The sequence below is a fragment of the Octopus bimaculoides genome, chromosome 3, assembly GCF_001194135.2.
Source record: "Octopus bimaculoides isolate UCB-OBI-ISO-001 chromosome 3, ASM119413v2, whole genome shotgun sequence".
NCBI lineage: Eukaryota > Metazoa > Mollusca > Cephalopoda > Octopoda > Octopodidae > Octopus > Octopus bimaculoides.
This window is the reverse complement of record NC_068983.1, coordinates 80,292,548-80,306,651: the sequence shown is the minus strand read 5'-3', so window position 1 is coordinate 80,306,651 and position 14,104 is coordinate 80,292,548. Positions and strand designations below refer to the sequence as shown.

The 14,104-nt window shown below is 31.3% G+C and overlaps 2 protein-coding genes across 10 annotated transcripts in view; one reads left to right on the top strand and one right to left on the bottom strand.

Moving 5' to 3' along the window:
* LOC106876011 (30S ribosomal protein S11) overlaps positions 1-4,355 on the top strand; it is a 43,961-nt gene extending 39,606 nt beyond the window's left edge. For all 3 annotated transcript variants that reach the window (XM_014924379.2, XM_014924378.2, XM_014924380.2), the window contains exons 7-9: positions 2,038-2,103; positions 3,186-3,293; positions 4,309-4,355. In XM_014924379.2, coding sequence (XP_014779865.1) covers positions 2,038-2,103; positions 3,186-3,293 — 174 coding nt within the window. In that variant the 3' untranslated portion in view covers positions 4,309-4,355. The remainder of the gene's footprint in view (positions 1-2,037; positions 2,104-3,185; positions 3,294-4,308) is intronic.
* A 1,386-nt stretch (positions 4,356-5,741) lies between these two features.
* LOC106876010 (protein TANC2) overlaps positions 5,742-14,104 on the bottom strand; it is a 1,103,288-nt gene continuing 1,094,925 nt past the window's right edge. For 6 of the 7 annotated variants that reach the window (XM_052966231.1, XM_014924374.2, XM_014924375.2 and 3 more), the window contains 2 exons: positions 13,685-13,785; positions 5,742-10,031 (listed from right to left, as the gene is read on the bottom strand). In XM_052966231.1, coding sequence (XP_052822191.1) covers positions 9,722-10,031; positions 13,685-13,785 — 411 coding nt within the window. In that variant the 3' untranslated portion in view covers positions 5,742-9,721. Of the gene's footprint in view, positions 10,032-13,680; positions 13,786-14,104 lie in introns of those variants that run through there. The other variant, XM_052966229.1, reaches the window with a different exon arrangement.

The following is a 14,104-nucleotide window of genomic DNA, read 5'->3' as shown; positions in this document are numbered from 1 at the left end:
GCCAGTGCTGCCTGACTGGCTCCTGTGCTGGTGGCATGTAAAAAGTACCCACTACACTCTCGGAGTGGTTGGCATTAGGAAGGGCATCCAGCTGTAGAAACATTGCCAGATCAGATTTGTGCCTGGTTTGGTCTCCTGGCTTGCCAGTCCCCTGTCAAACTGTCCAACCCATGCCAGCATGGAAAACGGACGTTAAACAATGATGATAAGTACAAAATATTAGAAAAGAATATGGAAGGGAAGTCTAGTTATGTCTTCCCTTTAGGGCTGCAACATAATGCATTATGTTGCAGCAGGGTGAACCAAATGATTTTAGCTTGGTAATCTAGCATTTGAACTAATTAGCCACTTCATATTTCAAAATTATATATTAATGCTTTTGTATGAGGTTGTTTCATCTTGTCCATTATGGCTCACACTAAGAAGTGTAGAAAGCTCTGCTCTAATATTAGCTGCATGTTAAACACATTCATCCTGTTCTGTAAACAATTGATGATAGGATGGTAATCCATTTGTAGAAAACTTAGTTCAAACCTTATTTCAGTATCACACAGACTGAGATGTATGAAATGATGCCATATTGCAAACTCTACCATCCATGCTATCATGGGAAAACGGACATAAAACAAATCATTGCGAGTACCTGTGTATATGAGTTGTATATGCTTATGTGTGTGTGTTGGTGGGAGTGCATAGGTTAGTGTATGAAAGAGTATTCAATAGATGTCATGTTTAATGTGAGTTGAAACGAGTGATGGATTCAATATATGTTCTTCCAGTGGGCCTGTTGCTCTTTCCTTTCTCAAATTAGTGCTTATAATGTCTAATATACCATATTTTAACGTGTATATAAGGAATCCCCTATTTTTTTTAGCTTAAAATTTGGAAAAACTGTTTTGTAAGCTGTAATAATACTATCCATATATAAGAAACGCCCATATTTTTTAACCTAATTTTTGACAAAAGGGGTTCCTGGTAATTTTACATTTAAGATTTTTAAAATCTTAGCAGTTAATTCATTAAGTTGGAGTACATTATGTTGGATATAAGTTTATATCATACTTGAATATGTTGTTATAACCTGTCTTGCTATGGTAAGTAACTGACTAATCGGCACTGAGAAAATAGATTTAATTTGAAAGAGAAAAAATGGCAGGCACTTTGTAGTATAATTAGTAATACTGTCACCCACTGTTGCCCTACCAGTGAAATGTGTTTTAAATTCTTCATCAATTGGGCAGTTGTCCTTTTCTGCTTCAAATTAATTCTTATAATCATCATCCTTTAAAGTCTGCTTTCCATGCTGGCATGGGTTGGATGGTTTGACAGGGAACCAGTAAGCTACTGATCTGCATGGAGCTCCAATGTCATATTTGGCTTGGTTTCTATGGTTAGATGTCCTTCCTAATGGCAATTACTTTACTGAGTGCTTTTTTCATGCTACCAGCTCTATGGAGGTTGCCATGTAATTTGAAAGGCAGAAAAGAACAAGGAAAAATGAAAGGAAAAAACCCCTAATACTAAGAGGAAGTATTTGGGAAGAGGTGATGTTGGGCAGCTTTATGCCAGGTATTGGAAGGTTTAAAATATGGTAGAGGGATAAGCACAGGTGTCTTCCTATAGAGGAGATACAGAGCTGAAAAAAAATAAAAGGGCGGTAGTCATAGGGTACTAGAGCAAACTCTCAAAGAATAAAAAGGAGAGAATAAGTAAGAATAACAACAGTGGGTTATGGGGGGGGGGATGAAAAAGTGAATGCTTTCCTAAGAGTGTTAGATGGGAGTAAACAGATAGTGATAGAAGTTAATGTGTAGTGATTTTATGCTTGTTTATGAATGTCTTAAGTAACTTCTACTCTGACATCTAATCAGTCTTGCTTCTAATACTCTTCCACCATGTTCTCATGGTCCAACTATTTCAATCACTTCTATGTAACTACATAAACTGAAATCCAATAGAAAGAAAAGTAGTTAATTTTATTATTGAGAGCTAATCATGGAATTATAATGTAGATACTAATTTACTTTTCTTCCACAGAAAGCCATCACTGCAGGTGTAAAAAATATACGAGTAGCTGTACAAGGCATTGGTCCAGGACGCTTTGTAATTATACTTTTATTGTTTTATTATATGTAATTATCTTATAAAATGTCTTTATAAAAAAACTGTGCAAGATTGCAAGTGTAGTTTTGGTGAAGTGGTTCCAAATCTAAATGGTGTTGTGAACTGTGTTCACTAAGAAATATACTGTAATAGTTGTCATGGTTCACACACATTTAAAATTGTAACATTTACACAATATACCTGTATGTATTTGTGTAACTCAATGTGAAGATAGGCAATTAACCTGTGGTTAAAGAATCAATTTAAATTTTACTTATACACTATGAAAATGTATGTACATGTACATATTGTGTTGGAATGTTTAAGTTGTGTGTATACATTGTCTAAAAAAGACCCACTGATTTATTGTTTAAAATCAAACGCCAAATTTTAAATTAAATATGAATGGAAGTGATTGGATATCTAATAACCTGTTTGTCCTGCTCTGCAAATTTAAAATGTTTTATTTGTTAATTTAGGCCAACTTTCATTGCATGAGCTAAAATTCCAAGTGTGGCCATCATATTGTCAGATGTGTTTTAGGTGTAGCTGTCCCCATCTTTATTAATTAGGAAATTTGTCGAGAGGATTTAACTGCTGCAGTTAGCAGGTTAAACAAGTACGTAGAAGCTTGAGCTAACATGGAAGCCGCTGGATGACTGTTTGACCTGTTAGAGTCAGCAGCTAAATTTCCTTTTGAATCACATCTTAAAAAATAGTAACTAAAACTACATTAGGTAGTGTAATATTACATACAAGATACCTGGAAAAAAAAATGGTAGTGTCATTCGTTCAGTGATGGTTGACCTGATGTTAAACAACACAAGTGCTTCTTTATTTCATTTTTCAGTTTATAGAAACTATGGTTTCTCACAAGAAACCGTGTGTGTGAAATAGAATTTATTACGTCTCAACTTGCTTTAGTAACTTCAGCTATAAACCACTTGGCAAGAAATAAATTAGAAAGCTAATCTTGAATCTGAAGGTACATCTCTAAATTATATGGACAGACATCATGTATAGCGTTTACATTTCTTCTTTTTTCCATTTATAATTAATATCAAAAATATTTTTATTTTCAGCCTGCGATAAAGGGTTTACAGTTAGCTGGTTTAAATATTGTATCTTTGACTGATACAACACCTGTCACCTATTGCAATGAGCGACCTCGAAAACAGAGACGACTTTAGGTAAAGTTCTTTTAGATTTGTTATTTGAAATAGACAAAATCTGTTTTATTTCTTTAATCTAACTAGTAATATTCAATTGAAATGACTGACTGGATAAATTAATGAAATATTGACTGAAATAGATGTCCAACTACAGGCATTTTTGTTGTATCTTTGCACAGGGCACTTTTAATTTATCAGATTATGGGAAATACCAGAATGTTTTGGTAAAGTTACACACTATAAATGAAAGTCCTAACCAAGAATTTATTTTCTTAGTACAACAACTGAAACTAGTGTTGCATATCATTGGAATAAATAACCTTAAGGTTTATGAAAATTTCAGCATTACCAAGCAATATAACATGCTTAAAAAAGTAGGTAATACAAAAGGTGACTGCAGAAGCACAATGGCATGACAAGCAACGTTAACTAGAAAGTTTAGAACCTATTTTCTTAATGTTGGAAACTTAGTCTTGTATGGTGCAGAAGCCACTGGGTGCATGACAGTGAATCAGAATTATTAATGACAGAAAACCTGCTAAACTGATAGATGAATGAAATAAGTTTTATCTATTTATTGAATTTGCAGTTTAAGGAATAAGTAATTTAGGTTCGCTAAAACAAGAGTTGAAAAAATGTTGATGAAAGAGATTCCAATTAATGCCTAATGAACTTTTTGAGAAAAACAGTTATTAAAGGAGCCAAATTTTAACATTTTTAAACTGACTCAACACTTCAGCAGTTAACACAGTAAATGATTTATGATGGAGCTGTGACTGGCTGGATTGATAAAATTTTAGTCTACTATTAGTTGAAAGATTGATGGTTCAATCCCATTATTAGGGTTTTGCTGGGTCTGTGACTTGTAATAAATATTGCAATTGAGGTTTTTCTATGGGCTCTGTTAGATCTTTTTGTGACTATATAAAAATAAATGAGATTTTTGTTGTTTCTTATTGTAAAATCTTGGTGTTTAATATCTTTAACTATTTGTTATGAAAAAATATTAACTACCTTTATTTTCTATTTTCAGATGAGAGTAGTGTATACATTACAATAAAACTAATTGTTTTTCAATAAGTGTTCATATTATTATTATTAGACTTGTTCTTGATTATTAAAATTCCTTTTTTTTCTCTTGTAAAAACATCTCTCATCAAATCTATTCTAAAAAGAAGAGATATTAAATCTTCATGTAAGCTTTGTATTGGCTTAAGAAAGTTTTCTTATATTTACTTAAGACGATTGAATATTTTAGGGACTGTGAGGTTGTAAAAGCAAGGATTAAACCATATTTTGGATATGTTGACAGACCTGAGCTGTAATTATCTGCTATTGTGAAGTTATCACAATAACATAAATACAGTATAATATATTTAATGTGAATTTCTCACTGTGTTGAAAACAAATGCATTTTATAAATAATAATTTGGGAGTACTTTTCTTCCCTGAATAATTCTGTCAAATATATGTGTGTGTGTGTGTGTGTTACCTCCCTTGCTTTAAGTTGTCCGTTTGATTAATTTTCTTTGTGTAGGTTTGAAGAAAATGGTTTAGTTGGCATATAAATCTTTGTGGTTCTTGTAAAAGTAGAATATCAATAAATGCTGGAGAACAATGATAATGGTAAATTAATTTTCAGCTCAGAATGAATTTTTTTTTTTCTAAAGAGAAATCTATGAGGATGCATTTTAAAATTAAACTACAAATTTCTTGGATTAGATTTGACATGAAAATATAATAAATTAAGTTAAATTAACTTTTAAACTTCTGATCTTTATCAGTTTGAAATAATTTCTTGCACTGTTAATTATTGATCTAAATGAAAAGAAGAAAAATTCTATTTATTAGTAATAAAATCAGAATTTCCAAGACCACAAATGAGTTAAAAAGACAAATTTTCCTTCCTTATTTATACATCACCAGGATTATTTAAAATAACGGTAATAATTGTTTCAAATTATGGCATAAGGCCAGAAATATCGAGGAGTCAATTCTACTCGACCTTTCATCCCTCCAAGGTTGATAAAATAAAGTTAACCTCAGTAGGATTTGAACATAAAGAACTGGAAATTAATAATGATATTAAATTAATAGTATTGTATTATATTTACTATTGACTAATGTGAATTAGCAAAGGATAAAAGCAATACTTAAGAAAGCTGTTTTGAGTCACAACCGATATAACATTTCAGCTCAAATATTGCACATTCAAAAGCTAATATTGCTTTTCAAGGGGATGAGCGGAACCAATCCATTTGCTGTTAATATACTAAATTTTTTTTTTAATCTGATTCTAAAATAATAAAAATTTTTGTACCAAAAAATATTAGAGCAATTTGTATATTTAAAAAAAACAACAACACAAATTCACTTAGCAAACAGTTATAATAATTGGTCATTGAATGACAACAGAATGCAATGTAAGTTACCTAGAAAATAAATAAAAAATAACAGACAAAAAAATCAAGGGTCAAACAAGTGTATTTACAAGCACTGACTACAAGTTTCAACAGTAAACATGTCTGCAGCCTGATTTAATGGCTTACTGTTATGGTCCAAGTGACCAAACAGAAATGAAAGGAAGGACGTTGATTTGGTTCCAGGTATAGATCCGAGCAAGACTTCTAGGAAGGCACTAGCGAACAAACCTGCACAGCTTTAAGTTGACATGATTATTCTCAGCTTCAACAATGTTTACAACCATCATAACAGGAAATGACAACAAACAACAGGTATACAGCAGCCTGGATACAATCATTTACCCAAACACTTGGTAGTCTGGGAGAAAAACTAAAGAGAAATAACTTTTCAAATTCTTTTTTCTCTTTAATAAACAATACTTGGTACCAGAATAATAATGACACAGCAGGGTCCTAACTATAGAGCAGCTTTGTTTGAAATAATTTTTTAGTGGGTGTGGGGTATATCGTTTTGAAAATAACACTTTTGAAAAATTATATAACATGCAGCTTGACTCATACTACTTGAGTTTGCAAAAGCAACTAAACTGAAATCCTTTCATAACCAGAAGACTCAAATTAACCAAATATTTTGTTTAACATGTGAAGTTCAGAGCACCACAAACTGCTTTTCAATGTAGCAGTCAAAATTTGTTAAATCTTATAACAACCTTTCCCATTTAAAATTTGAAAGTCTTTGAACCTATATGGACAGCCTTGCTTAGCCAACCTATTCAAAGAGCAAGCTGGTTAAGCAAGGAAATAAAATGTGAAAGATATTAACAAGCATAGGTATGTAATATAACTTATTTGCTTGGTCCCTACATTTTATAATCTTCTCGAAATTCAAAAGCTTTATTTCATCATTTACTAAACATATATGAACTAGCTTCATATTATCATGCTGGACATTGTTACATATTTGTAACAAATTTAATCGATGAGATAAAAGATATGCCCCTAAAACCAATGATGTCTAACCTCAGTTATGAGCATAATGATAAAAATAAATAATGTACAGATATAGGAAGTATATATTTAAATTAATTTCATAATTATATTATAATTCAATAGGATAATTTCTCATTTATGAGAGAATTTAGCTGCGTGTGAAATACTCCAGCTTTTAAAAGAGCATTTTGATTTTCTTAAGATAAATCTGTTTTCATTTAAATATTAGGAATCTTGTACTGTTAATTTTTAATTGAAAAATTAACATTACTGACATGGTTTCAATGATTCAGAATTATAAATTAATTATATATATTTTACGTATAGATCATTAGCTTTAAGGATTGAAATATTTCTTTGTAAAAATGTGAACTGTACAATTATAATTGAGATCTGACCAATGAAATGGGCTTGTTTACTTATATAAAGCTTTTAAGAAAATGTATCATAGAGACCCTGGAGATTCACTCAGAGAATTAACATCAATTTTATCAGCTATGAATGGGATTTTTACAAGTCTCAAGATTTGTTTATACAGAGTGCTTCTTTTTGTTTTCATCAAATATTGTAACAAGAGAAAACTGAGCCATTATTACCTGGTAGCAAGTTAGAAGAATTGGTGTAGTGTACAGAACAATAAAATATATTCTAATCTGCTGTGAACCAGTTTATCACGCAACAGCCTACACTTTGTTGAAGATAAGAGATATTAGGCAGACCAGTTCTCCTGAAAGACAGTAATTTGATGGTCTTTGTTATAAAAGACCATCAGTACACGAAAATTAAGCACAAAATTTACCTTTTTGTTTATTGTTTTAAACAAGGAAATTGATCTTAGTTAGCGTTTAAAAATCTGCTCTATTTTGTTACAAGTAATACAATCAGGCTGCAGGTTACATTCATTGGAGTTACATATATTTCCCATTTTTAAGAATATATTAACATGTGTATGTGCTTTAGAGTTGTGTTAACCAGGCAACAAAATAAGCTGGTCACAAATAATAAAATGGCAGAAGAGTAGGATATCAAATACAAATGGTATAAAAATAGATTCATTTGATTCCCTTTTTAGCATCATTGACTTGTTATTCTGTTGCCAATGTTAATAAGACTAAATATTGTTTTTATAACAGCTATATTAAATGTAATTGTAAAAATAAAAAATGAAATGAAATTTTGGTTTCTCTTTCAAGATCATTTTCATCGAATAATGAATCAGTTAAGTCTTGTCTCTCTCGTAAGCCATACTTCATTAACGTAATATAATTCCAGCTAACTAAATATTTTATTGTAGATGAAACCAAAATTAATTTTACTACATTTTGTTGAGATTTGTTTGTAAGATGTTTTTAGCATCATATCTAATTGATATATAATACACAAGACCCCACCCCACCAAAATAAACAAACGTTCAGGCATATGAATTTAATATAAACCATAAATCTACATTTTTTTTAATATGTTTATCTCGATTAGCAGTTTTTTAAAGACAAAAGTTTCCCCATGTAAAGATTAGTTTTCCATACTTAGCAAAGGAAATGAAATGTGAACACATTTTTCTTTGCTAGAAATAGAAAATAATCTGTTGTCAATTTGGTGCATATATGTAATAAAATAAATACTTTATTTGGCATGACTATACAACTTACTATTATATTCTCAAAGAGAGCAGATTTAAAAACAAAAATTAAGATAATTCATTCATTTAGCCTTTAAGGATATGGTGTCAACAAATATCTCTTCTCTGAGCAAAGCTAGTATCTTAAAAACAGCTTTTATTTTAAATGATTTTTTTTCATAGGATAATCAAAAGATTTTCATTGAGAAGGAGTCACATCTATGTATGTTTGCGTCTGTTGTGTATGATTAAAGAAATTGACAGTTTGTAGATTAAAAAAAAAAAAAATGAAAATTTACATGCATTTGGTTTGGTTTAATTAGCACAGACTTAGTTAATTTTCTCCTTTTACGTTAATTTGCAAAGGATTTAAAAACAAATTTGGAAAAGAAAATACTCAAAACAGCTTATCTTGATCACAGTGAGTTATATATTAAGAAATCATGGCAGGATTTGGCTGAGGGGAGAAGCCATACAATTCATAACAAATATCTTTTATCTACTAACAGCCAAGAATATTTTTTTTTCTAATTTTCAAAGAATATTCACATTTTCTTTGCACTAGAGCAAATAACTAGAAAGGAATATAAATTTCAAACATTTTAAAAATCAAAAGTAATTAGAATTTAAAATTCTTTAATAAAGAAACATGCAGCTGGAATATTATACATATATATTTATATATATATATATATATAGTTTCTGATAACTTTTACTATATATTATCTTTCTGACAGCAAATTGACCGGAAAGAAATTTAAGTTCACTAAATGAATTAGTTTTATGTTTTTAGATTAAAATAAGTATTTATGACAAAAAAATAAAATTTAATTTGACATCACAGCTTGTTGAACAAAGATATACATGTAAAACAATTTTTTAACATGTTAATAATTAACAATTATAATATTTATCATAAGTAAAAGCAATCAACTGCCATTCATTACTTTAAATCAAGAAGTTATATATTTCAAAGATATCAGTTAATGTCAAGAAGGTGGTTTTAAAAATCTTTACAAATAAGTTATTGTTTTATTTGGGAGAAAAAAAAATGAAACAAGAACAGTTTCAAACTATGCTTAAATAACTTGCAGATGATTTTTGTTTGAAATGTGTTCAACTGAAAGATCCAATGATGCAATCAAAATATTCAGTAAAAGAATTTAAATATTTACTGAATACCCTACTTCCTTTTTACTCCTAGTTTACTTATCCAAATAATATTACTTCTAATGTTTTAATAAATAGAGTTGGCAAAATTTAAGACTTCCTCTCTTGAAAATCTTCAGAATATCCTTCAAAGAAATATATTGCTTTGTACTTTTGAATTGGGGGAGAAAAAATACAAATCACAGAATATCCCCTTTTAAACCTTAATTCTGTGATAAATCTAGAGGATTTTATGTGCAAAATATCAGAGGGCTGTTTCTTCCCTATAGGTAACAACAGATGAACTTGAACAAACTTCTCCGTCTTCAGTTTCAGGATGTATAATGGTAACAGCAGGGGCAGGTTCTGTAATGGCGGCAGCAGAAGTGTTATTGGTTTCAACAGGTAGTACAGTGATAGATTGTACATCTGTGCTTTCACTTGGTGTTTCTTTCAAGATGTTAGCTTGCTCCAGACATTCACTGCGTAACCTTAACAATAAACGTTGAAGTTCTGCATTGTTAGGGACTAAAAACACTGCTTGTTTTAGGTCCTCTAGAGCACTATCATATTGTCTGAAAATCAAATAAAATTAAAATTTTTAAATATATGCATGAAATATTTTCAGGGTTAATTATTTTAATTAAAACTAGTAGTTGACATTGTTAAATATCCATAAAGTTAAGTGATTAACTCCATATATCAAACATGGAACTTATTCATTCATTCATTCATTCATTTTTAGATGAATTTTTTGTTTTTTCCATGCAGGTAGAAGAACATGGCTTAGTGGTTAGGGTGTTGGACTCTTGATTGGAAGATTGTGGTTTCAATTCCTGGACTGGGCAATGCATTGTGTTCTTGAGCAAAACATCTCATTTTCATGTCGCTCCAGTCCATTCAGCTGGCAAAAATGAGTAATCTTGTGACGGATCAGCATCCTATCCAGCAGGGAATATATATACCACAAAATCTGGCTCTATGAGTCTATATGACTTGGGAAGGAACTTTATCCTTTATCTGTAGCATGGGTTAATTGAATATATTATGGAGGCACTCTTTTACAGTTGGATGCCATTTCTGTCACTAAGCTTACCTGATTTTTTATGTCTTCAAAAAGTGCAAAGCCGGATGATTGGCTGACATGGTAAAAGTGCAAATGCAAATATATATGTTTTATCTTTTACTTGTTTCATTCATTGGACTGCAGCAATGATGGAGCATCATCTCGAAGGGTATAGTTAAATTGGCTGCAGTACTTATTTTTTAAGCCTGTTACTCATTCTATCAGCCTCTTTTGCAGAACTACTAAGTCATGAGAATGTAAACAAATTCAACAATAGTTAAGACAAACACTGACACACACACATCAGGCTTCTTTCCGCTCCCACAAGCAAACCCCCTTACAAGGTTTTGATCTCCCCAAGGCTTATAGTAGAAGACATTTGCCCAAGATACCATGCTGTGGGACTGAAGTCATGACCACATGTTCGGGAAACAATCTTCTCAATCACACAACCTGCCTTTTTATATATATATATATATATATATATATATATATATATATATATATATATATATATATATATATATATATATATACATATATATATGATTTTAATTATATGTTTTCTTCTCATGGACAACTGTAGACGGCCATAACCAAAATACACCAGGCACAAACAACAACATGCATTAGGCATCTCAGTATATCTAGCGGAACATCCCCTTCTTTATGCATGTGCCTGATGTGACACCAACTGCACAGATTGATGCAGCACAAGTAAATGCACAGAATCCTACCCATAATGGAGTTACAGGATGGGACGAAATGATTGTTGTACTGAATAAAGACTGGTGCTAAATCTGTCTTCTGTTTCCTTCATCAATTGTTATATATACATCTGCAAATACACACACACACACACACACATTACCATCTCATCAAGCATGCTCAGACAGCATACACATGCATACATATATATATATATATGACAGGCTCTTTTGGTTTCCATCAGCCAAATTTACTCACAATGCTTTACTCAGATAGGGCTATTGTAGAAAGCATTTGCCTAAGGCGTTGCACAGTGGAACTGAACACTAAATCATAATTGGAAAGTGAAATTCTTAGCCCACAGAGCCATGTCTATAAATGTTTAATGTAAAAGTGAGAGGTGGAATAAGTAGACATCTATTTAAATGAAAATTAAAGCATATCAATCCAAGTTAAGTTTGAAAGATATTGATTTTAGCATATCAAACTGATGAAATACTTTTCTATATTTAATCTTTGAAAATTCACTTGAATACAATGTAAATCAAAGTGGCATTGATATTTTTGACTATTCATAAATACAGATTAATTAATTTCTCTTAATAATGGTGTCTGTTATCAAATGTTAGTCTCCTGAAATTCTAATTAAAATTCATATATGTAACCTTCACATTATACATTCTTTAGCTAGTTTTCATATTTGAATACGATGTAAGACTGTAGATGACTAAGTTTATCTGTTATTGAATTTTGTTCCTATTGAAAAAAAAAAAAAAAAGAAATTCAGTGATGAATTAAGAAATAATTTGTAGTACTCATGACTTTCAGGTAGTTGAAAATTCTATTCCACTGATGGAGTAGAGTCATATACATAAGAGATAACCAACAGCCTTGGTTTGATTATAAACAGTGATAGATGGAGACAATACCAAGAACCTGTTTTGCTTGACTATAATGAATAGATGAAGTATTTTAAATGTAAAGTGTGTTAATACAAATTAAGGAGTTATGCATTTTGATAAAGAAAAAAGTATTTCTATGATACTATGTGTATAAGGGATTGCTGAATGGGACTAGAAAGCCTGTTTCCAGAGGAACCAGCTGCTGAGATAAGTGTTAGTATAGTTACTACCATAATAAAGGTTATCATGGCAAGGGAAGCTTTTTGGGACAGTCATTAAGATGCAGAAAGTACCAACTTGAGTTTATATACTTCTAGTGTTAGAAAGACTTATAGAAAAGTTAGTGCAAAGCCATGTTAGGGTGGATAAGATGGAAATTAAAGAAAAAGAACAACTGTATTGATTGTTTCACCTAGGCAGCAATTAGTGGATGCAACTAATGAATACATATTAATTAATGAGGGTATGAATGGGGTGGAAGCAATGCTGTCTTAAGATATGAAAACACTTGGCAATTGTCCAGGAGCCCAGTTGTCATCAATGTATGTACTTTGCCTTGCTGTCAAGAAATCTATGCTATAAAGACCAGTACAGTGATTTGTCCAGGGGCTTAAAATGCTGCTAAGACGGCTCTGGGTCAAGGAAGTTCAAGGTGTTGTTGCTTCAGTTTCTAACAAAGTTCCTGTGGCTTTGGAAAAGGCATATAGAATGCAATGTAGTAAAATATAAACAACTACAACACTTTCAGTAGTTAAGAATTGTTTGTTACAAGTTCACTGTCAATTTATATGCTGAGTTTGAGTATAAACATTTTGGAATTTGATATCAGCTGTAGCTACATAGGTATGGCCATAAAATGTAGAGAATCATTTTAATCATTTTTCCATGCTTGAGTAGGACAGAATTTGTTGAGGCAGATGTTCTATGGCTGGATGCCCATCCTATTGCCAACCCTCACTTGTTTCCAAATAAGGCAATATTTCCCAATAGCTATACATGTAGTGTGATAGTGACACCTGTCTACAACCATCATGTGATGTCAAAACAAGAAGATATCAACACACACACACACATGATGAGTTTCTTTCAGTTTCTGCCTACCAAATCCACTCACAAGGCTTTGGTATATTTAGTGAAAAAAGTGTAAGAGTGTAGAAGTAGATTCAAAGGAAGCAAGGAAGATGTGACATTGGACCCCACATTGAGGATAACACAAGATTAAAGATATATATTATATTGCAAAACTAAGCAGGACATAGCAGTATAGATGAACTGATGTCAGAACACTGATTATGACAGTGCTATTCTTCCAACTACTACCCACTGAAGAGTCAAACAGGAGTAAGACTTGCTCATCATCTAACAAGACAGTCATGTACCAACAGCCTGTAGCAACCTCACCACCAGCATATAGTCACTATACCTCTGACAATTTATGCATGAATATATGCAGCATATACCACTTTTCACAAATGAACTGAAATTTAATCAAATTAAAAAAGGTTTTGTGAAGCTGTTCAAAAGAAAAAAGAAGTTATTATGAAACCCTTACTTGTTATCTCTGCGGGCCCGGGCACGAGCATAATAGCCTTCAAACGATTTCGGACGAATTTCAAGAACCTTAGTGGCAAGTTCAATTGCAGCAATATAATCCTAGAAACAGAGGAACATGAGAATAAATTATGGTCATTTTAATGTAGCATCCTTTATATTTTCTATATAAATATGTGAAACAAACACTTTCACCATAAAATGTGTTCCTGGTATATAGTTTATAGTTTTTTCTTTTCTTTTTGCTGTCAAAAGTGGAAAAAGAAAGCATTTACAAATTTGTTTACATTGATTTTGATGTCACAGACCACCTTTTATAGAGGAGTAACTCTTAATTTATTCACTAAATATTTTCATTATTCAGTTTCCATAAAATTAATTTAGAAATTGCAGAACTATAGCTTTGAAACTAATCTCATCA